This window comes from Triplophysa dalaica, chromosome 2, assembly GCF_015846415.1.
Source record: "Triplophysa dalaica isolate WHDGS20190420 chromosome 2, ASM1584641v1, whole genome shotgun sequence".
NCBI classification, from domain to species: Eukaryota; Metazoa; Chordata; class Actinopteri; order Cypriniformes; family Nemacheilidae; genus Triplophysa; species Triplophysa dalaica.
Genome location: NC_079543.1, coordinates 7,434,458 through 7,459,087, shown reverse-complemented (window position 1 = coordinate 7,459,087; position 24,630 = coordinate 7,434,458). Strand labels below are relative to the sequence as shown.

At 39.2% G+C, this 24,630-nt stretch overlaps 2 protein-coding genes across 9 annotated transcripts in view; one reads left to right on the top strand and one right to left on the bottom strand.

Annotated features, from left to right (window-relative positions):
- The first annotated feature begins 67 nt into the window (after positions 1–67).
- On the top strand, positions 68–5,048 carry rad23aa (RAD23 homolog A, nucleotide excision repair protein a). Its single transcript, XM_056730571.1, has 9 exons — positions 68–304; positions 817–978; positions 1,190–1,416; positions 1,905–1,951; positions 2,117–2,244; positions 2,476–2,551; positions 2,720–2,850; positions 2,946–3,113; positions 3,286–5,048. The coding sequence occupies exons 1-9, from the start codon at positions 239–241 to the stop codon at positions 3,397–3,399; spliced, it is 1,119 nt and encodes a 372-aa protein (XP_056586549.1). The 5' UTR covers positions 68–238; the 3' UTR covers positions 3,400–5,048.
- A 4,104-nt stretch (positions 5,049–9,152) lies between these two features.
- The window catches only part of LOC130407531 (nuclear factor 1 X-type-like), a 76,690-nt gene continuing 61,212 nt past the window's right edge, over positions 9,153–24,630 (bottom strand). For 4 of the 8 annotated variants that reach the window (XM_056730499.1, XM_056730514.1, XM_056730525.1 and 1 more), the window contains 11 exons: positions 22,846–22,908; positions 21,661–21,735; positions 21,393–21,513; positions 21,198–21,233; positions 20,968–21,095; positions 20,777–20,851; positions 18,107–18,238; positions 14,729–14,898; positions 13,866–14,016; positions 12,204–12,295; positions 9,153–10,239 (listed from right to left, as the gene is read on the bottom strand). In XM_056730499.1, the coding sequence (XP_056586477.1) occupies positions 10,225–10,239; positions 12,204–12,295; positions 13,866–14,016; positions 14,729–14,898; positions 18,107–18,238; positions 20,777–20,851; positions 20,968–21,095; positions 21,198–21,233; positions 21,393–21,513; positions 21,661–21,735; positions 22,846–22,908 (1,058 nt within the window). In that variant the 3' untranslated portion in view covers positions 9,153–10,224. The remainder of the gene's footprint in view (positions 10,240–12,203; positions 12,296–13,865; positions 14,017–14,728; positions 14,899–18,106; positions 18,239–20,776; positions 20,852–20,967; positions 21,096–21,197; positions 21,234–21,392; positions 21,514–21,660; positions 21,736–22,845; positions 22,909–24,630) is intronic. The other 4 variants (XM_056730503.1, XM_056730541.1, XM_056730550.1 and 1 more) reach the window with 4 other exon arrangements.

The following is a 24,630-nucleotide window of genomic DNA, read 5'->3' as shown; positions in this document are numbered from 1 at the left end:
CCACCGAAGGATGTCAGTATTTGAAAAACCTCTTCCTTTGCTCCGCCACAATTTTTGAAGCACCACGGAAGAAGATGTCTAAGCGCACCTGACAGCTGTTTTTAGCTGGTTAGCAAAGGAGCTACTTCTTTAAACGCATATAATCTGCATTATCGCTTCAGAAAGGACACGTTGTTTCAGGATTTAAAAGTCCGCAAAGGCCCAGATTCAGAAAGAAAGGCGAAAAAACGGCGCAGTCATGCAGATCACACTGAAGACGTTGCAGCAGCAGACCATTCAAATAGACATCGACGATGATCAAACGGTATTTACAATTTACGTGTTCTTGCACCCTCGTTTATATGTGGTAACGGCATGTGAAATGGGGTACTTTTAACATTGGCATTTTTTCGAGCGAATAAAGAAGACGATGGGCTTTTATTCGTTTATGGGTCATTGGGGATCAACTGGGCGTGTTAAGCATGAGCAAGCGTGATAGATGGATGGATAGCATTTGATAACTAACGCATGTCCTATGTAGTGTATAGTTTAAGTAGATAAATGCATGTCATTATTGGACACGAATGTTGTGAAATGTATATAGCTGCCTGTCTCTGAAATGTAATTTTAATCAATGTATGTTTGATATGCATGTCAGTGTTATAAATTATAGGTACTATTACTTTTATTTCACATATTATAAGCAATTTTGTGGTCAAATTTGACAGTCTAACGTAATTTAACTACAGTGATAGTAGTAGGTGAGTATTGGTAGTGGTCAGGATGGCCAGCGTTCCTCCCTGGTGATTTTCCTTTTTATTTGTTTAATTGGCTCAGGTGAAGGCATTAAAAGAAAAGATTGAGGCTGAGAAGGGCAGAGACAGTTTTCCAGTGGCAGGACAGAAGCTTATCTACGCCGGAAAGATCCTGCAGGATGATACGCCCATCAAAGAGTACAAAATCGATGAGAAGAACTTTGTGGTGGTGATGGTGTCGAAGGTGAGTCGTTCCATTGGATGATCCAATGTTATGAAAGTGCTTAGGGATGCTTAAACGGACAATATTTTGAAATCATCACAGCGTTTGTTTAGACGAAAATTAAAACTTGAGGGTATAAAAACAAACACATACCTCTGTTTTACCCATTAACCATCAGCACTAGAAATGACACGTAGGAATCCATTACTCATGTCACTTTGTTTGTTTCTAGACGAAGCCTTCGTCAGGACCGCCCGCCCCACCCTCAGATCCACCCAAATCTGCCTCTCCTCCCACCTCTTCCTCTCCTCCCACCTCGTCCTCTCCTCCCTCCTCTTCCTCTCCTCCCTCCTCTTCCTCTCCACCTCCCACTCGGGCCCCTGCTGCTATTCCCATTTCTAAAGATGAGATCCTGGATGACCCCCCTGCCTCCGTGTCCCCAACACAGAGTCCTGAACGGTGAGCCTCAACATTGAATCCTTCTGTTTATAATGATTTATTAATATACAAAAATTATTTACTATTGGGGCTGGGAGGTATGATATTTGTAAATGCGACAGAGAAATTATTGATTCTACTTTATTTATACATAGTTGTTTTTTGGTCGACAGATGTTGAAATTAATTTTGCTATATAAAAAAATTGTCATTTTGTTGAAACATCTATAAATAATTCAAGAAATTTGCAGTCAGCTACTTCATCACTATCGAATAGAATAGATTTTGTATATCAAGCAGTTTACAACAACTTTGAATGTTACTCAGATTTGAGAGTCAGAATGTTTTTTGATGCTTAGTATATTCTTCTGTTTTGAGTGTATTACTTCAGTGTTACATTTTGTGAAGCTGTCTTTGCAATAATTCATTTATGACAAATGATGATATTTTATCTTCTGTTGATGATATGATGATATTTATTATTATCTGTGTCGCGTGTTTGTTTGCTAGTGGTATGAGCTCTGTAGCTGATGGGGAAGATGCATCTTCTACATTAGGTGAGGGCAAAGAAGACCTTTTTTACATATTTTCATATTAACCATCTCAAAATATTTGAAAAATATTATCAAAGCTGCAGCCAGTCCCAAAACAGATGCCAGGAATGCCAGTCTGTCTCAGTCTATTGTGTTCACAGACATTCACAGGCTGTGTGTGTTTTGCAGTGACGGGTCAGGAGTATGATGCCATGCTCACAAACATCATGTCTATGGGCTATGAGAAAGAGAAAGTCGTGGCCGCGCTTAAGGCCAGTTATAATAACCCACACCGTGCTGTCGAGTATCTTCTCAATGTGAGTGACTCTTATTTTGCCTCTGACTTTAGATAACTGTGTTTTATCTCTTTCGTGCAACTACTGAGCATAGTTTGAAATCTGTCGTCTTAATAGCCAGCATCAATGTGTTATTTCATGTTTTTCTAAAATCTGGAATATTGGTTTATAAATGATCCCAGCATGATTAGAACTTTAAATGATGCAATAATGTGTATGAATCTAAATGAAATTTGATGTTGTCTGCTTTAGGGAATTCCATCAGTCCCTGTACAGGAGACCAACCCTGCCCCAGCCCAGCTTCCTACCGATACCCCATCCACAGAAGGTAAGAACCCTTTGGAACGAGCTCTAGCAACGTTATTAATGTCCATTGTTGCTTCATTATCTCTTTAAAGGACCCAGTGTTTTATTTACTTCTGTGATCTAGAAAAGAGAAAAGTTTTTTACTTCGGTATTTCCTTTAAAGACAGATTTGTATCAAATGTTCTGTTAGGTGAGAACCCATTGGAGTTCCTGCGTTCTCAACCACAGTTTCACAGCATGAGGCAGGTGATCCAGCAGAACCCGTCCCTGCTCCCGGCCCTCCTGCAGCAGCTGGGTCAGGAAAACCCAGAACTACTGCAGGTACTTCATACCTCCATGATAATGTTTAAAAAAGGTAGAGGGATGTGTTTGATCGTGTTTGTAACTCAGTTTCTGATAATGTTTGGTGACGGCAGCAAATCAGCCAGCATCAGGAGCTGTTCATCCAGATGTTGAACGCGCCGGTTGCTGAGGGTGAGGGCGGAGAGGGGGCGGAGTTCGCCGACCTGGGTGCCATCGCAGATGAGGCGGCACCCGGCAGTTATATACAGGTGACGCAACAGGAGAAAGAAGCTATTGACAGGGTGAGTTCGATTTTTTTTTTTTTTTTTTTTTTTTTTTTTTTTTTTCTCACACTGGATTTCTTAATTTAAGAAAATTAGATCATTGATGGCATGGGGAAGGGTTGAAAAAGTTTTTTCTTGATATGACCCTTTTAAAATAATCTTCTTAGCCGGTGTTTCCTGTCTCTTTCAGTTAAAAGCTCTTGGGTTTTCAGAAGCTCTGGTGGTCCAGGCATACTTTGCTTGCGAGAAGAACGAGAACCTGGCTGCCAACTTCCTGCTCAATCAGAATTTTGAGGACGAATGAGATCTGTGGAAAGCCCACCTGCCCGTTCCCCTTCCACTACACAAGCACTGCATTACTTGGGACACCGGTTTTCCCCATTATTTCTTTGAGTTTAAGTTGAGGGGAGACTTGCAGACTGGGTGGGGATGGGGCGGATGCGATCAAACTGAGAAAGAACAAATGCCAATGGATTTGATGGCATTTGGGTTGAATGCACTCTGACGTGATGCAGGGGGTTTGACTGCACGTGTGTGTTCCCTTAGGGAATATTTCACTAAATTAGCAACAATTGAAAGCAAACTCTGGCACAGTAGTATTATGGGATATGACGAGCAAGGTTAGATGTAAACAAAGTATCGCTTGGTTGTTTTATTTTGGAAAATGATTATTAATATATGTCTAATTTTATATATTTCTCTAATTCAGAGATAGATCTGTATTTCTCCCAGCACACAGATGAATGTGATGATATTAAAATATGAAACTAGTCCAATCCAGATAATATCAGTTTTTAAAGACAGAGTGTCTAACAAAATGTGTGTTTGTTGTGCACATGATCTAAATTCATGTAATTTTATGAATGAGTCCATGCCATGTGGATTATTATAACCTTGAGCCATTATTATTACTGGTTTAAATGTACTGGGATGAAGTATGATAAACTAATTTTTAAACTATTTGTTTATCGCATTTAACATGAAACACTGTTTGCAACACTATTTCACTTAATTTTCAGAGCAAAAAAGATTACTTTTATTAATTAGAGATTTACATCACCGAATAGAGCCGGTTGGTGGGGAGAAATTGAAAATATAAGGGCATTGTGGTGTAGGTAATTTGATAATAGATTTACCAAGAATTTATTTCTTTGGAATAGTGTGCAATGATGAATCGTGCGGCATAAGATGAATGTGCATTCATTAAGTAAATATGGTTTACTTAAACACTGACGTAAAAGCATATCTCCATTTCCGTTATCTTGTTGCAACATTCGAGCAAAATGTTTAGATGTAAGTAATAAACGACAATAAGGATTAGAGTATTTATCAGCTTTTATTTACTTCATTTGAAAGGACCAACTTGAACGATTATCTGGCAAAACACAAGTTTTGTCACACTAGAGCTTGCTTGCATTAAAAAGCAGAGACCTGTTACAGCATGATGATACTCTGCAAGACATTGTATGCAGTCAGAATGTAAAGTTCTGTATGAGAGCGATTTCCCTGAATCATATCTGTGTAAAGCTGATAATGGGTTCTTTTGTTCATGTATTGAGTACAGTAAAGATCTTCAGCGTTACTGGAACACCTTTTTGTTTCTTCTGCAGGTTCAGGGTCCAGAATGCCTTCGCATTCTCCGTGATATTATTTTGCTAAACACTCATAGAAGAAATGCTGTACACTTACAGTATTAGCAGGCCCACACAAAATCAGCAGACAATATTGGCGGGGATTCTGTAATGGATTTTAAAATGTACAATTATTTAGATACTAGGAGCTTTTATCGGAATTATTGAATGTTATACAAAAGAAATGTAATAAACAGACACACAAGAGAACTTTGTGCTCTACAAGGAATCCACCAAGAGTCTGATGAAACCGTGCACCTGCTAATCTGTGATTTATAATATTAACATCTCTCCCAGGATCAATAAAGTCTTATTGACAAACTCAAGTGGTGGTGATTTCTCACTGTAAAATAAACCCAAACCATTCATGAAGTTTGTACAGTCAAGAACATCATTTATTCAATCAGGTTTTGCTCTTTACAAACGTTTTAGTTTTTATAATGGGAAAGATTCTGTAAATAACATGCATTATGCCGACAGCTCTGGGGCAGGGGGTGGGGAGCACTGGACTGGGACGCCTCTCATTTGGTGGGATATGAAGTAAGGTATTAAGCTCACTGAAACCATACAAAAGAAAAACAAACATACCGCTTACAGAATATTTTTAGATAGTTCTAGATGTGTAAAGTTACATGCAGTGTAGACTGAAAATTTGAAGATTTATCTGTTGATAGAAGGATCAATAATACTGATTTTGGTTCTTCTGACACTTAAAGGTGATAACGTGTTTCCTTTTTCAAAATGCACAAGTCTTAACAGATATTATAGAAACAATTGGTTTCTGAAACCTTGTAAACATAAAAAAAGAGCCAATCCGAAAACCTGCTGATGTTTTTGGAGGGCATTGCTTACAGCATTTGAAGAAGACAGTAACCTAATCTAACCGTAATCTTAAACTCCGCCATTGCATGCGGATACAAACCAACTTTATTAGAACTTCCCAAAATTCTGAAGTGAACATTTCAATGACAGATCAGTTAGTTTATCTGATATAAGTGTCACATTACACATACATTACAGGACAATTTATGGATTTGGGTTGAACATTTTGGATAAGGGCAATTTAATTTACATTTAATGCACATTCAAGAAAAGGTGTCAGGAACAATAATGATATTTTTTTTGTGTGGCAGAAGTTTCTAAGTGCATTTTGTCTCATTCTTAACCAATCCATATATAAGGTGCATTTAGAGAAAATTCAGTCTTGTTCTTTAAATACCTAGTCTCATAAGGTTTTAATCATGAAGTCCAAGAGAAGAAACGGCAAAACCCGAAATGACAAACGCAAATAAATACAAAACAAACAAACAAAACCGAGCTGATCTGCGTCTTCTGGTCCAGTGATCCCAACCCACAGCCGAGCCCCGGACGCCAAAAGAAAATCTTGTACCCTAAACCGCACCCCTTCCCAAGACACCCCACTCTCCATTGCCCTCTGGGTAAAATCTGCCCTGTTGCAGGTTTTAGTTTAAATGGGTCAGCTGGTCCAGGTTCAGCATTAACAGGGCAGTTTCTACTCGGCGCCGAAGGCCTTTGCCTGAAGAGGGAGATGTGTGTGATATAAACATGTGAAGCATACAGACAGGTATATAACATTAGAGTTTACAACATCTTGCTCGAGAGAAGAACAGGTTCAACATTTTTTTTTTCAAACGCTTTCATCAAAAGTAGGAAAAGAGAGATAGAGCTAGACATCTACAGTGCCATGAAATAAGTGATTCTAAAGACAGATACAGAGGGAAAAGGGACCAATTATTTTTTCAAACAATTATTTTTCCATCATTGTACAATAAGAAGAACAAAATCACATCCATTTCTTGAAGTACTATTGTGTATACGGCTTGTGAAAGCGTAAAGAGATGTGGAAAAGATGGCCGTTCTCATTTACAAGATGGTATCTGTGAACAAAAGGCACTTTGAATGGGACAACCTTTAATTGCTCACCTATTACACTACAGCACAAACACTATGGGAGCTCATTTACATACAGGAAGTCCTTCCGGGACGATACGGGGCCGTGGCTCACTGATTTTACGACATTTCTGCCCGTCACCTCAAACCACGTGTGCTCTAAACTACGAGAACATCTAACAAAATCCTACTCACATGAACACATTTGAACACGATGCTCAACTAAATGAATCTGAGAATTGGAGCAAGCATGATTTGCTTGGGAGGAAATTGAAAACTATATCTTGCCTCTGAATCGAAGAAAGTGACATTTAGTTTGTAATGAAATGCCTTTTGTCAGAAGAACCCATATATAAATTGTAAATACAAAAGAGGTGGTTTCAAGAAGAAAAAATCTATAAGGAAACAGTCATTCTGGTGTGATATTCCCAAATAAGTAACAGAAGAACCAGTTTTTTCATAAAATTCCTTCGACCCACCCCAAAAATAGTTTAAAAACAAGAGCTTACAAACAAAACATTTTAAAAAAAGATAAACAAAACGTACAAACAAACTTTCCCAACGCTTGGGATTTTTTTGTGGCCCTCGTGTTTAGAGTCCAGGAGCTCGCAGACTTCGACCTTTTTTTTATTTTTCACTTGCTTGGCTTTCTTAAAAATCTCAGACAGACATAGATATCTACCAACACATTGCACACGGCTCAGTCCACACATAAATCTTTTTCTTCCTCAATAATAAAAACACTTTTCAACCAAGAAAACATTCCTTGTTTTCTTTCTCGTTTTTGTTCGGAAGGTGTATTTGATCTATTTGAACATACCTGATACCGGACGTTCTGGAAAGTTTTTTCGTTTTGTAAAATGACATTTGCACTGACTCGGGTGATGGGTCAAAAAATAACTAGACTGCCATAGGTGCTAATGTCACAGCTGAAGAACTATACATATGTCCATATACATATACACACACACAGTATGAGTACAATATGATCTGGATAACACACCTACTGTATAAATATGATGTTTGTGGATTCTTATAACGTTGTTTCTTGCTAAGCCCATGATACATATTGTACATATATTCCTTAGCTTATAAATGAAATGAAGACCCTGAATTGCGTGTAATGGAGACACGGAGGCACTTTGATTGCGTTTCAAGTGGATGGTAAAATAGCGTCGCTTTTTCCACAAGCTACTGAGGGACCAGCGGTGAGCCGCTCTCAGCCAATCAGAGCCCCTGACATGTGATTGATAGCCAGGCAGTCCAGTTATTTAGTGAAGTCAGTGGATGTTGGACATTTTTGTTTGTCTCAATAGGGAATACACTGTACCTTAAACAGGGTGAGAGTCTGAAGTTGGCAGAGGAGTTGCTTTTAAAGGTTTCCCTTTGTCCTTTAAGGGTGTGGGCATGTGTCATAGTGCAATGTTTGTGTATGTACTGTAAGTTCCTTAGTTTATGCTTGTGGGCTTAAATGAAAATGCAGCCATTGGTAGATTGTCTTATATAAGCTGTACTGGTGTAGTTAATAAAGGCGAGATGTGAAGAGAAAGTGATGTTTGATGATAAGAATAAGCTGTGTTCAGATGGAGAGTGTGATCGGTCGGAAGGGTACAGCACTGTCGAATGACCGCAAAAAACGGAAGCATGAAGAGATTGTCCATTTGTTAGTTACATTCTAGTTGAAGGAGAGTTTAGTGATAAATGAGAACTTAATCCTGTAATTTTACAAACAATCACACATTGGAAAGCACAGTTGCACGTGCAGTTCGATCTGTCAGAGTCATGCTGTGAAAAATAAATGCGCACGAAAACCAGAAAACAAACAGAAGGATGAATCTCACAGAATCACGTCCAGATCACATCTCACCCCAAAATAAAAATTAAGTCAAGCCTGTTTTTGAGATCATAAAGTTTGCATTGCAACATTATTTTTGTGGTATTAAACCACATTTCCAACTCAAATTCTAATTATCTTTATTTATCTAGACACTTTATTTTGCATAATACTTTCATCGTTTTGTCCAAAGCATGGAAAGTGACCATTTTAGAGAAAATGTGTTTTTTTGTTATAAAAAAAACAATGCAAAAAATGTTAAGACACTTCATTTTCTTTATGCAATATGTATTTTTTCTTTTAACTTCAGGGTGAAATAAAACCTTTTCATGACGTCATGTGAGGTTCATCCAAAAATGTACTGCAAAACCAAACCTAATCTAAGAAAGAAGAAGCAACCCTTGTGTGCACGGCCTACTGTATACGGTATATTTGTATTTGTGGATGCACATGCACTCAGACTGAATGATGGTGTTATACTTGCAGCAAAAGATGTGCTTAAACCCTCATAGGGTCATATCTAGATTTTATGACTCAAATCACTGGCCTTTGAATTCATAAACACTACATACTGAAAAGTCCCGAGCTGCCCTAAGGTTTCAGCTCAAAACAACAATCACTTGTGCTCGACCCTTCCCATTCACTGCATTTTCTGCATCTGTATTTCTGTCTTGTTTTATAAAAAAAAACATATATATGACCTGAATGATGTCTTTTTCTACCCCACTGGCAATTGTTTTTTGTTTTAAAAACAAATTGATCAGAGAAGTTCTTTTAGTATTATAAAATGTACTCAAGATAAACAGCTGCCTAAATTTATTAGTATAGCATTATCTTGTTTCAGGATGTTGAAACTAAAAAAACAAGACAGCAAGACGGATTAAGAAAATGATTGTTTAGCAGTGATACTGTCGTAAGACCAGAAGTTCTCTGTGTGATGCAGGTGTGATATGAGTTTTGTGTATCAATATGATTGTGACGTGTGCAGTCATTGAAGTGTGCTTGCATGTTATCGGTGTGTGTGTGCCAGTCCGGTTAACCTCAGAAAAAATATTTCCAATCCGTTTTCCCTTATTATTGATTAAATCAATAGTGCATATGTTTAGGTAAATTGCACGTTTAGTGTTGTTTTACTTGCAGTCTATTGCTGGTCAGCAGGTCAACAAGGAGAGGATATCAAGCCCACGCTGCACTGGAAGGCATCGCCAATATCATCGCCAATGTCAGCAAATCCATACTGAAAATGGGCTGAGCCAATTAGACGAGTCCTGTCGAGTCCTGCCTATCCAATCAGACATTTGACCCATAGTCGGTGCCAATCAATGTGGAGTCCACGATGAACACGTCCAGGTTAATTTCATGTCCCCTTTAATAATTTCAGTTAATTAAGCGGAATCTTTCCAAATTAGTTCTGACAGGGAAGAGACTATCTTTTCTCACCACGGCATACGGGGGGTGAATGCATGAACAAATTGCACTGGTAGTCACATTGTGAAGATAGTCAGTTTGTCATTCCTTTGAGGGGCTTCCATCGGTTTATCTGGCGTCGGTGTACTGAGCTCTCCAGACTACGAAGGTAATGCTGAAGTCTTCTAGATCCGAATGAAGGTGCAGGGTATTGCGGAGAAAAGGATGCGTGTGTGTTTTGTGTGAGACTTCTGAGGGGCGTGTGAGAAACTTCCATACTTAGCTTTGTGACTCCTTTTCCAGTTTTCATTGGACATTTTGTGTCTGTGTTTCATGAAAAGTCTCGTCAAAGGAACCATGACTGCAAGACAGGAAATTGATATTAATACAAATTACATTTAAAGAAAAGTCACATGAAAAATAAATAGATTTTAAGCTGAACTATTCACTTAAAGTTACATTACAACGCTTGTCTGTTTAAATCCAAGAATTCAGCAGTATTTTGGAGAAAATTCTCAGAATAACCACTAGAGTACAGTGGACACAGTATTAAACACTCACACGCTGTTACAACTACAGACCAGCAGCTTCAAGATCATAGACGCCAATGCTTCTCATTTACAAAGCTGCTTTCTTTGGTAAAACAAATAATTCAACAAACCTAACTTTTCACATGCTGGGATTATTTTGAAGTAAATAAGTAAAGTTGAGCTTTGATGGTATCAGAGGAGCAAAATAAAGTCTGACAAGTTTCAAGACTTATTAGTTGTCAAACTTCTAAAATGTTTGTATGGCTGAACCCACTGAACCGTCCTCTCTCTCTCTCTCTCTCTCTCTCTCTCTCCTTTACTATAACTTTCTCACTCTAACCCTTGCCAGTAGTGTCCATCCTTTTCTTAACTTCCCTCCTGTTGAAGTTCATGTTCAACTGCCTATGACATCATGTCTGGTTGCTGAGGGCAACCAGACAGTCGGGACGTGACTCTCGCTTTCTCTTTTCTCGCCTCTGTGTCAGACTTTCTCTCGAATAGATCTGCACGTTCGCCAGTTTCAACACATGTAAACTAGATTAATTCCCGATCGTTTACAGCACGTCCATCTGCAGTATCCATGCCCATGCAGGGTCCAAAATATACTCTGAAGGCCAGTGAAAACTTTTCTTGGCAAATTAAAACTCGCCAGTTGGCCGAGAAAACATCCGTCACAACTACAACAAATTTTAACAACTTTACCATTTACTTTTCAACAAATGTTAATTTTGTTGCCCATTTTCTTGTTTACATGTGCAATATGCAGCACTTAGTTATATTACAGTATTAAAGAAAACTTTGTGAAGTCACATCCTCAAATTGACCACTTACATTCATCATAGGTCTGATGAATCATACAACATTTGGTTTTGGAATGAGCTGTGACATTAAAATCAGCCAAGAGGAGGAAACAATTGTTTCCATGTGTATGCTTCTCTTTGGAAGCGCTTGCGGTTTTCATAGCTGGTGCGAGTGGGACCGTGGCCACAAAATCCATTTGAAACGAGCAGTGTGTCCCATAGCGAACCCCCAGAAGACCGCTGACTGCTACCAACCACACGCACTTAACAGAGCTCCCTACCACTGATCAAAACCAGCTGACTGACGGACTGATTGATTTGAAACACTGTGATTTGAAAGAAATAGTGTGGGTTTCTTTTCAACATAACGTTGGTGTCACATCTATGCCATGCAGTCAACCAACACAGAGAATCATTAAAAAAATCATTCATTAATATGCCTGGCTCCTTTTTTATTTTTTTATTTGTGTGTCTATATCAGTGTCCGTTATAAATATGTAAAGGTGCTATACCCTGCGTGAATCTGGATCACAAAACATAATGGTCAATTTTTTAAATGATGATTTATCCATCATCTGAAAGCGGAATAAATAAGCTTTACATTGACTGTTAGGATAGAATAATATTTGGTCATGATACAGCTATTTGAAACTCTGGAATCTGAGGGTGCAAAAAATCTAAATATTGAGAAAATTGCCTTTAAAGTTGTCCAGCAGAGGCGCTGTGGTAGGCCGTTGCTAAGAAGAAACAGCCATGTTTTAACTCTCTCTATTGGCTTACCGCTGTAATGAAATTGTGGAGAGCTGAAATTCTAAGCTTTACATAAATACCAGACTTGAGGGGTTATTTCTCATAGAAGTTTTCTGATTTTGCTGCATCCACTAACAAAAATAAAGTTTTGATGACCCATACAGTGTACTGTTGGCTATTGCCACATATGTATACCCGCGCCACTTAGGACTGTGGTCCAGGGTCACATATCTGTGTGCATGTACCTGAGTCTGCTGTGGGATGTTCAGAAAGTTGTCCCGTGCTCCGATGCCGACAAACCTGTTGGAAGCTGTGGAGCCTGACGCTGGGTATGCTGCTGGGACACACACACATCTCTCAGCATTCATAGCTCTGATGCCTGATTTGTATATTTTAAAGATAATTCAATAAGAACCAAAAATGTTAATAAATAGGTCACATTTTTGTACTAGTACAAAACAATTAATTGTGATTTTTTTTCTGGTGCTGCAAATATATATTACATAATATGTTTTGTTATGTATTACAAAAATGAGGTAAACTACTCATTATGTAAATTCAACTAATGGGGTTGGGATAAAAAAGAGGATTTAGAGGGAAAAATGAAAACTTTTAGTTAAAAATCTCCAAACTCAAATAAATCAAATAAAAATTAGGAGTGTGCACCAAAATGATCAAATTCAGGGCAGTTGTGCGCAGAGGACTCCATAAGATCAGAGGAGAGTGTTTACAAATAAGAGAATATGTGAGTTTGTGTAAGAGGATAAAGCTTGAACAGGCACTGAAAAGATGGAAGGCAATAAATTGAAGTGTTACGACAGGTTGAGACTGAAACACCATTCCATAGATATGAATGATTGTGGAAACACATGAAGAAAAAGAACGTTGACGTGAGAGAAGGGAAAAAAAGCGGTATGGTCTTTTTGTCAAAGGTTTGCTCATCCAGGCTCCTCCTTTCGATCGCCCGTCCTGCTGCCATCACCCGACACACACACATCCCAAGCAAAGACCAACAACCCAGCACCGGCCGCTCTCACACACTGCCAGACACATCACAGATACCTTCACCAGCACGTCCACGCATTTCCTCTCTGTGTTTAGCTTGATTTGTCAATGGAAATGCGTTATCTCTAAATGTGGGGTGTCATTGTTTTGTTTGTTGGTTTTTTGTTGTAGTGGAGTCCATGCCAGCTGCCCTGAATTTGATCTCTTGATAGAAGAATTGAGGACAGTAAAATGAAAAGCAAGAGCGATGAGGGGGGAGGCTGATAATGTTTTGTTGGTTTCAGCCAATGGGAGGCAGCGATGCGTCTCCATCCCCATTCGATTGCAAAAATCGTGGCTGATTGCAATCGAATAAACAAAAGAAAACAAAATGAAAAAGAATGAAAGAGGGAGAGTATGAGAAAAATAAAGAAACAAAAAACAAAGTCAGGTGGAGAAGATCAGGGCATCTAACGCCAGAAACATACTTTACGCAAATACGCAAACGGGCATACCAAAGCCCACACAACATGTGCTCTTTTTGTTCCCAAATAACACGTGTTTTTGCGTTACTGTAGCCTAACAAATCTCGGTCCACAAGGGTTACTTTAAAGCATCCAATCCATTAATCCGGATTTGAATCATTACAAACATGTCGACAGCTTAATTTAAGCAAGATTTTCTCCAAGCTGAAATATATAAGTGACTATTAATAAATACACACAACACAAACACCACTTGCTACTTGCTTCGCGGAATAAAGTGCTTGCGTATCTTTTCTATTTTCAAGTATTTGTGTAAATATGTTATGAGTATATTTTTTATCCTAACAAAGAAGTTGAGGCCATGTCTGTTATTTTTAAGCAGCGTGTGGGGCGGTTTCGAGGGCTCTGGTGGGTCTGGTGCTTTGAGCGGACACTTACACGGCGAGGCCGGGGAGCCGACTCCGCTGTCAGGGTGTGTGTGGCAGGGTTTGTGCTCGGGCAGGGGGAGGGGCATCGGCACCGGCCGTGCTACCGGAGGAGGTGGCAGTAAGAAGGAGCCGGGCAGTTTGTTCTGACCGCTCCCGTTAGGCTGCAGATATACACACACACACAACACACACACAGATGATGAGGGGATGAAAGAGGCACACGGATACAGAAATGTAAAGGCGAGCAAATACATAAAAGAACCTCACGGAGAATGTTACAAGCGCACACAGACACTCAAAGTAAATGCCACGCTGGGGTGTTAAGGTGTCATGAAACCCCAGACGTAACCAGGTCGAGGATCCTTCGCAATTTTGGAAAAGATTTAAATAAAATAAATAAATGAATGTGCTATTTATATCTTCAAATTTATAGAGTATGCTAATGTGTACTATTTGAAGACTGGAACTATGCATACTTAAAAGACAGGTTTGTCCCTGCTTAGTTTTAACCGAATAATAATTGTATTGCTTTTATTGATCTGTCCTGACTTTCTGAACCTTAATATATAATATCTAGAGATAAAGACGACACATATATGCTCACATCTAGTTTAAATCTAATGCACCCACATCAAATCCACATGATCGCTACTGTGTCTTCCATCATGTGCAGGACAAGCTGTTAAACTTGAAAAACATGAACGTTTCATGACCCTTAAAAATGAAGAGGTGAAATCCACCTCTAAACAAGAAAACAGAGACTGTCATGTGTTAGATCATGGAGAGTAAGAGAGAAGATCAGAAGCAGAGATGTGCGTATCTGTGTGTGCCATCCGTTGGCGCGGTGTGAGTCATGAAGGTGGTGTGTGTTACCTGTGTCCCAGGCTGGCCCGAGCCGTCGGCACAGACGAACTGCACGAACTCTTTGAGCGGGTCCTGATGGTGGTGGTAGCGGATGGTGGGGTGGGTGAAATATGGACTGGACTGCTGGATGATGGAGGGGGCAGGAAAATGAAGGGCAGAGGCTGAGGCACGAGGACTTCCTGAGAAAGACAGAAAGAGAGAGAGGATGTGAGGCAAATATGTATGAAATACACAATGTATTGCTTTTCTGATGTTGTGTTTTCATATAAACCTAAATCCTTGAACCTTCTCTGATTTCATAATATGGATCTTTCCTTAAAGGGACAGTTCACCCAAATATAAAATTTACAGAGATGGGGTTGTCAAGGTTTAAAACGAAATGTGTAAATATTTGTAAACGAACAGTTTACCCTAAAATGAAAATTCGGTCATCATTTACTCAAGCTCGAGTTGTTCCAAATCTGTATAAATTTCTTTGTTCTGATAGTTTCCATAGTAGGAAACATTACAGTGCCAAAAAGTGCCCCAGAACTGTTTGTTTTCCTATATTCCTAAAAATATTTGCTTTTATGTTTTACAGAACAAAGAAATGTATAATTAATAATATGGTAGTCATTGGTGGCCAAGAACTGTGGGTTACAATCATTCTTTCATATATCTATCTCTGTGACCACCAGAACAAAGAAATTTATACAGATTTGGAACGACTCGAGGGTGAGTAAATGATGACAGAATTTTCATTTTAGGGTAAACTGTTCCTTTATAAATATTTACACATTTCATTTTAGAGCTTGACAACCCCAGTTTTATTGTACGGCAAACAGAGACTCTAAATGATGACAACATTTTTATTTTTGAGTAAACTATTCCTTTAAATAGCCTTTCAGAGTTTCTTTCCTGCTCTTTCTATCCCTCTCATCCGGTCGATCTCTAACTCCCTCTTCTTCTCTCCTTCTTTTTTTCAGGTCCTTCTTAATCTCATTAGGTACTGGGCAGGAGCCAGGCGCTATAGGGTGCCAACAAACACACACACATGCAAATGCACTCATAAGCACTGACTCACATACGCACGCGTGTGCACACACAAAGCTGGTATCTTCTCAATCTCCACTGGAGTTATTCATCACTCACAAAAGCAAACCACAGTATCTCTTTCAAAACAGTGGCCAACATCCATCCATAACTCATACAAACGCATTAGAAATGGCAGTGAAACCCCCGTCTCTCCCGCGCGCGCATTCTTCCCCGGCCTAACACAAACCTTGCTCTTTCCACTGTCTTTTTCAGCTCTACGTAAACATCCTAACCAGAAGCGTCTGCCGGAGAAAAACTTCTATAATCACATGCGCATATAATCCATTTAAAGCCGGCGCTCTCTGTCTCGCTGACCTTTACTTGATTAGGGCTCGCCGGCTGTAGCCGGACCCGAACGGATAGCAATTCCGAGCTTTTCCCAGAGCCATTGGATGGGATTAAACATCTGGGACGTCGGGGAAGATCGACAACAGGGAAGGGAACTTTGAGTCGCTCCCTCTTGGCCTTTTGGGTAGAAATGGAGATGTTTTGAGCGGCCTGTGAGACCGATGCCTATGAATATCACGTTTTTCTGACGGGGTTTTTGTGCCTTTTAAAGCGCTCCGAATCCGTCTGCCAAGAAGAGCTCGATAAGAGCACCCACACACACACACGCTGCTTTCTTCATCACATTTTGTCCTGTGCCAATCTGAATGACAGCATGTCTGTAACACGCAACATGCTCACTGGCTAATTTTAAAAACGGAGAGAGCCGAAACACACCGTTTTTCAAAGATTCTCTCGGTCACGCATCTGTTCCGCATTGGGGAGCTTTCTAAACATTCCCTCATGGCTTCTCCCGTTTCTAAACCCCTGCCTCTCTCTCTCGATCCTCAACCACAAATAATCTCGAGTGATTCACAAGGGAGTCTTAATTTGCAGCGAATCAAGAACTTCAGCTCTGTGACAGTTGGATGAATGTTTTGCAAACTGTTAGGCAGTTGTTTACACTAAACGAGCGCCGATAATCACAAAGAGCTGTAGGACAGGTGTCCTGGGAATGAAGGGAAACAGCACATTAAAACTAAGACAGGTTTGATTCCTTAGTTCTGATTGGATGAGACATGTTCGAGCTGTTGTAAAATGCGGAAAAAAGCACACTTGGGACCGCACATTTTATAATATTGTGCCAATCTGTTAAATTGCGTGGCAACCAGAACAAACCTATGTTATTGCTCTTGTATTTATAATAAATGTGTTATTGAACCTTTCCATCCATAAAAATATTAAGATTGTCCCACTTTACACATTCTGATCTTAAAGTGAAATGAAAATTCTGTCATCATTTATTCACCCTTTTGTCGTTTCAAACTTTTTTTCTTCCACTGAGCACAAAATAAGATATTTTGAAGAATGTTATTAAAGGTAAACTTCACCTGAAGATTAAAATTTTTTCATCATTTACTCACCTTCGAGTTTTTCCAAATCGGTATAAATATATTTGTTCTGATGAACAGAGAGAACGATATTTGGAAGAATGCTTACAACAGGCAGATTTTGCCCCCGATTGACGCTCATAGATATGTCTGGTTATAAGCTATCTTCCAAATATCTTTCTCTGTGTTCATCAGAAAAAAGAAATGTATACAGATTTGGAACAACTCGAAGGTGAGTAAATGATGACAGCAAATCATTTTTTGGGTTAAGTATCCCTTTAACTGGCACCTATTCGCTTGCATTGGTTTTGAGTCCGTACAATAGAAGTGAATGGTGGCCAGTGCTTTTCAGTTACCAACTTTCTTAAAAATATCTTCTTTTTTTTGTTCTGCCGTAGAAAGAACGTCATACAGGTTTGAAATGACGAGAGGACAAGTTGAAATGAATTCTGTAAACGATGACAGAATTTTCATTTTGGGGGAACAATCACTTAAACATCCATCTCCAGTTATTCGATCACAAGTATGCATTGCTAAACATAGCTGTGAATGGGGCACAAAACGTTTTGTAATCACAATGTTTAAACCACATTTTGAGATTATTAGAAGAGCCCACACTGCAAATCATAGACAAAGAAAAACATCCATGGTACATGTTAAAAAGATGAAATTGTGGATGAAATGATGACAAGAGACAAAAGAAAGAAATCAGAGGGTATGTGGATGGATGTTGTCCCTCGTGAACTATAGCAGCTAGTGTCTATCTAGGGTCCCTGGTGCCCAGCCAATCCGAGGCCTCCATCAAATGCCAATCTGAAGGCAATTTTGGACAGATCTTCTGGAGCAGTCATGAGCCTACGCTGCGATGACATCAAACCCCTCCTTTTCCCACTTCGTGCTGTCTCTCTCTCTCCCTGCTGGGGTGCGATTGTCTCACCTGGTCTCACGCCTGCCAGCATGGGCAGCGGGTGGTGTGTGAAGGCCATTCGGGGGGACCTCGTCTGTGCGGACAGGGCGCTGAAATCGAATTTCCCCGCTGGCTTCTTTAGAGACCCAGGAGAGGACAACCCTGCCAGAAACCAAACGTCAACAACAGCAGCAACAGCAGGGCACAGCACACACCAATCTAACACCGTGCTACAATGGCTGCCTCGGTCCACTCACAATGCACATATATCTGCTCTATACATGACCTGCTGGATGATATCGTAACTTTAACTTGACGTGAGATAATCAGCTGTCTTGACTTGTGTGGAATGTTTCGAGAAAAATGTGATGGCTATCCCAGCAATACCGAGTGATGGAATAATTTGAAACAGTCTTCCATTGGGATAGGCGGTTTACCCAAAATGTGGTACGAGTCACGTATAGATATTATGATATAGTTACTTTTGCTAGAAATTGAATTTTTTGTGCATTACGTTGCATCATTCAGTGAATTTAATATTTTACGAATGAAAGGTCCTTCAGCTAATTTAATCATCTTCTCTTAGTAAGTGGAACTTCATGGACGCAAACCAAAAAGTCAAATTATACATAAGAAACCACTTGTATAACTATAAAAAAAGAGCTTTGCGATATGTACCGCTCAAGAATCAAAAAAGTTACACTTATATTGCCAATGAGAAAGTTTCTGATTAAATGGGCATCGTGTGAAGCTGTTCTTTATCTTCTCAACTAGTTTTTGATTCGCCGTCTCGCTCTGTGTTCTCGCATAACTGCACGATTTTAAATCATTTCTTTGTGTTAAAACAGAGCTGCCCACCGATGTGCTTTCGTCTTCCAAAGTAAACGGTACAGCAAAATCTCTACCGGTATATACCCCCCAGCCCTAGTCTTCAGTAAATGTTTTATAACTATGTTAAATTAGCAACACCTCAACTGGTTCAATCCATCACTGGAAAGATGAAAGAGAGAAAGATGAAAATAACATGAAAAGGTGATAAATTGTAGGAGAAAGTGATAACAGAGCAGGGATGGCTCATAACTGGCAGATAACCAAAGCAAACACACATGCACACACACAGTCTTTGGCACTCACTGCTCAGCGTTACTCACACACACACGCACATGATATTCAACTTCGATTCCGTTTGATGCTATTTTTCACCTCTACGTTACAAAGCATTAAATCCCATTTCTGCTTAAATCCGTGAGTGTGTGGGAGTGTGCAGATAAGTGTGAAAGTCTATACGTGTATATTTATTACAAATTTGTATGACCACACATGCACACAACAGTGTTGGAGTGTCACTGCATTAAAATGTGAACGACAACCTCAAATATGCACTTATATCTAGGAGACTAGGTAAGAAAAAGTTAAAAAAAGGTCATAGAAAAAGAGAAGAGAAGAAACTGTCTTTTTTTTACAAAGTCCTTCACTTAAAAACCCTTAAAAGTGTGGAATGAAGAGAATTGTTTTCTGATTATGACATTCACACACAAACACAGAGCAGATGTCTCACACTGCTGTAGACACACAGAAGCACCATCTGGGACCGGAACACAGATTGTGTGTGTTTGTGTGTGTGTGTGGTAAATACATTGACAGGAGGTGCACCTGTGAGCTGTGCATCTTCTCAGCGTTTGTTTCTACAAGGTTTTGTGTGTCGCTTGTATCCTTCACACAGGGACGTAGCCAAGAATTTAAGGCCCCTTGAAAGTAATATTTAGAAAGTGACATGGGAACGGCCTCCATTATGTTGTATAGATGAGCTTAAGTGTGGGCGAGTTTAAATCTTGCTCGAGTCATTTTCCAATTCAAAGATGTCCACAAATGTTTCTTGTTACAATTTAAAGTATAATTTGTAAGTAAATTAGATAACCTGTGCTCGTATAGTATATCAAACATGTTTGGTTTTTGACATTTAAAATAAAAAATATGCAGAAAATATTTTTGCATCAAAATCATTTTCCATCATAACAGTGTAAGAAAAAATTATTCTAAAGGAGAGGTTGAAGTTGACTGCATGGCCGCGTGGTAATTGTATATTAATGTTAAATTGATGGTGTTTTTTCTTAGAGCAGAATGTGTCTTTGCTTCTGGCATCATTTTACTTTCTTCTCTTTTATGTCGATCAGATATTAGTTTCTATCCTGACAACGTGACTCACTCGCTGCATGAACTCTCACTGAACAGACGATCAAACTATTTTGCTGGAGAGGGTCCATGAATTAAAATAACTCAAGCAACTTGCTTACATACAGTCCAAACCTGAAGTATGCACTGCTTTTTCATTGTGACATAAAACACATTAAATGACTCATACTTTTTTATTTCATTAGAACTGTTCATATGCTCTTAACACACTAACTTAACACATTATTTTTTTCCTTTGCCTACTCCAGCTTTAATCCTCCTAGTAGCATGGCCTTGTAAACTAACGGTACTGTTTAGCGTGTTGACGAAATGTTTATATATGCTCTCCCACTTGTAAGTCACTTTGGATAAAAACGTCTGCCAAATGAATACATGTAAATGTAACTGAACACTGTCATTGAGTCCTCAGCGATTATTTCGTTTTCTCCTAATGCTCTGTAAATTTCCTTGAGGTGCATACAGAGACCTACTTGTATGCGTGACAGCACGTGTAGTGTGTGTGCTAACCATGGTAAGGGAACTGCACGCCATCATTCTCATGTTTTATCTTCCTCTCCTGAACACTCGTCAAATGGTGCTGAACTGCAACCGAAGAAGAGTGAGAGAGAGGATGTGGTGAGGGACATGGTACTGATGCCCAATCGGACTTCTGGGTCAGAAAGTCAGAAAAGGTATGTGTCTGTTTGTGTGATGCTCACCTGCATCGACGTCATTGGGCCAACCACTGGACTGGGAGCTGGTGCCGGCTGGAGAACGACTGGAGTAGAACACGTCATCAACAGGACTTTCCATTTCACTGTCATCTATAGACTTGCGCTTGTTAGAACTGCAAAGAAAGAGAGAGACGTCAATCAACATCTCAGTGACACACTTCTGCAGACACTTAGTGAAGAACACAGAACAAGAGGAAGTGAAGTGTTTGACAGACCTCCGAGGAAGACTGGCGTACAGCTCCACCTCCGACCTACAGCACCGGAGATCAACAGAGATGGAGGAAAAGAGGAGAAGAGAAGGAAAGACAAATGGAGAATAAGACAGATCAAATTTTCACTGAAGAGCAATTTAAAATGAAGATGGCAAATAAGGCAAGACATGTGTATTTGTGTGTAATATTCGTGCGTACCTTGTGGATGGTGGAGAGGTGAGTGAACGTCTGCCGAGTGCTACTTGGTTGATGTTGTAGTAACCAGGACTTTCCAGATCGGCGAGGGAGAAATTGGGACCTGACGCTGTTGCTACTGGGGCTGTAGACGAGAGAGAGAAATGTGAAGTTTAACATTTGAAAATGTTGAAATTAAACTGGAAAAGTTGACTGTATGATGGAAAAAAAGCAATGGCCTATCAGTGCTCCTTAAAAGTGAAGGAAACACTAGTGTGTGTCTGTTACTTACTCTGAGAGACTCGTACTAGCTCGGCTACGTTCCAAACCCCTGAAGTCACAAAGCAGTCTTGAAAACTCAGATGTCCTGTTGAGAACATAAACATATTCCTCATTCACTGGGGCCTTGACTCTGTGCATAAGGAATTTTCGAAGACACCAGTAAAACAGCATTGAGCAAAAACTTTGAAATATCCTTAAAATCACTGCAACAGGACACTGTTGATGTTCTGCAACTTAAAGTAATCTATTTAAGCAAACATTTCTTTCAAAAATCAACATTTTATCATCATCTACACACCCTCGTATCTTTCCACATGTGCGCTATATTTGAGCTTTTTAGGTTTGGACAAAAATACAATAATAATCCTTATTGGCAAATCATAATTTAAAAATAGAGATGTGTAGTACCAGGTTTGATGACATTGACAAAGGATTATATTGCATGTTCCACATTTCTTAAGTGACATAAGAGCTATAAGAGCTGTGAATGCAAGCTCATCTCAATATAGTCTTTTGTGTTTCTCAAAAGAAAATACAATAAGGCACAACATGAGGTAGGATTCATTTTTAGGAAGAACTAAAATGGTGCATTTAGGACAACACACCATTTAAAGTATTCCATTTAAGGGATAGTTCACCCAAAAATTCTGTCATCATTTACTCCCCCTCAAGTTGTTCCAGACCTGTATACATTTCTTTGGTCCGCTGAACACAAATGAATATATTTGGAAGAGTGTCAGTAATCAAACAGATATCATCCCCCATTTAATGCCACAGTAGGGTAAATAAATATAATAGGAGTCAATGGGGGATGAGATCTGTTTGGTTATTGACATTAGTTCAAAAAAAAAATTGTCATCATTTACTTACCCTCTTGTCATTTGAAACCTGTATGACTTTCCTTCTTCTGCAGAACACAAATTATGATATTTTGAAGAAAGTTGGTTACCAAAACACTGGCAACCATTCACTTTTATTTGTATGGACAAACAGTGCAAGTGACTGGGTGCCTGTTAACAACATTGCTCAAAATATCTTCTTTTGTATTCTGCGGAAGAAGTAAAGTCATGCAGGCATGAGGCTGAGTAAACGATGACAGAATTTCACTTTAAATGTGATGCAGCCATTATTATGACATGCAAAATGCTCAGTGAATCTTTATGACAAACTATAACATTTTCTGTGATGTTTCTACCATTTGGCGGTGGTTTGATGTCCGAGTCGCCTTGTTGACTGGAATTGTCTGATTGCCCAGATTCTGCATGAAACAAAGAGAGAGAAATGGATTTCAATATCAACAAACGTTGCATATTTAAATAACACTGTTTAAACAATACACCGGATTCATCAATGCATAGACACAACAACACTGCCTGCAGATATTTTTAAACCAGCGATCACATATGTGAACGCAAATTTTTTTGTACAAATAAAGAGTTAGTCTCAGTGTTTGAGTATATATAGATGAAAGAGTATGTGTGTGTTATCTACACAGTTTATAAAGATGAGGCTGGCGGGCTGAGTGTGAACGCATGTGTTTGGGGAGGTTTATCGGTTGGCTGTAGGTGATAAGGGAACACACTGGCTCATGCCAGCACGATTTGATAGAGTGTGTGGAGATTAGGACAAATACACTCACACAAACAAAAGAACAGCAATCTAAACACTGAAAAGAAGCGGGAGAGTCTCTTTCTCTCTCTTTAGCATGTTGTCTCCCTCTCGTTCTCTTTTTCTTGAATCCTGGCAGCCATTTTAGTGTTTGGCAGCCATTTTAGTATTGGCGGCACAAACACATTCCTACTAGCTGACGACACACGCGGACACATACAGTATATGCTCAGGAAAAAAACAGATCCAAAACCACGAATGCGGCTGAAAAACGCATAGATTTTATTATACAAGGACATTAACATACAGCATCCAGCCCTTGTGCGAGGTGAAAGAGGCTGAGCACGAAAGCAACAAAACGGCAAAAAGCCATTGAGATTGTGTAAAGGTAAGAGTAGTTTAAAGTCACGATGAAGTGTTTTACACAGTGTTGTAGTGATTATTCTAAATGATTTATCCCTGGACACCTTTTTTTATTCCCTTGCACTTTAAATCTTTAATCAAAAAAATTAAGCTCCTCTTCCCCTCTCAACAACAACTGTTCACCACATGACGTCAGCAACAAAAAAAAGGTCGGACTATACTGACTGTCCAATGGCAAGGTATTTTTAACCTACAACAAACCAAGCAGAAAAGCCGTTTCACTAGGATATATGTCACGATACGGAAAAGAAGTCAATCGCAACTTCCATTTCACGGTAACACTATGTTTCTATCACCTTAAAATGAGCTATTTCTATCTACATAGAACGGGGGCCCCTTACAGGGAATTCACCGTGTTTCTAGTAGCCTTAAACGGACAAACTGCTCAACAGAGTCTGTTTCCTAAATATGTTATCTTCTTCGGCAAAAAAGTGAAAACGTGACGACATCTAAGCTGTGTGTCAGCCACAATAGTGCTTCGAAAGTGGAGTAAGCCAGTGGTTGCAATTCGCAACCTTGCCGCTAGATGCCGCTAAATTTCATACAAAAGTGTTAGACAGAAGCAGTTTTATCACTACGAGAGAAATACTGTGAAAATAACTCTTAAATCTATTTGATGACATTTTATTAGTGTTAGAAACAGATCTGTTGGATTAAATTAGAAAGCACATATATACCCATTACATTAAACCCTTTGTATAGTCATAATGAAGTACAAAGAAGATTTTTTCAGTTAAGAAACCGAAATTAAATTTGAACACATTTGGTATTTGACACACTTTGTTACAGCTCTGAATTGAAACACGCTGTGGACTTCATAAACAATAATAGCAACTGAATGCAAAAATAAATCATTTACACAAGAATGAAGCTTTGGCAATACTGTACCTAAAATAAACTCTAAATCTCAAAAATCTAAGATAAGAATTTGTCACTTTGAGTTAAGAAT

Excerpts from the sequence above, each read along its gene's own strand:
- rad23aa (XM_056730571.1), top strand. The coding sequence starts at position 239 with ATGCAGATCACACTGAAGACGTTGCAGCAGCAGACCATTCAAATAGAC. Across the intron at positions 1,952-2,116 it reads AGATGCATCTTCTACATTAG|TGACGGGTCAGGAGTATGAT; the intron begins GTGAGGGCAAAG and ends TGTGTTTTGCAG. Across the intron at positions 2,245-2,475 it reads CTGTCGAGTATCTTCTCAAT|GGAATTCCATCAGTCCCTGT; the intron begins GTGAGTGACTCT and ends TGTCTGCTTTAG.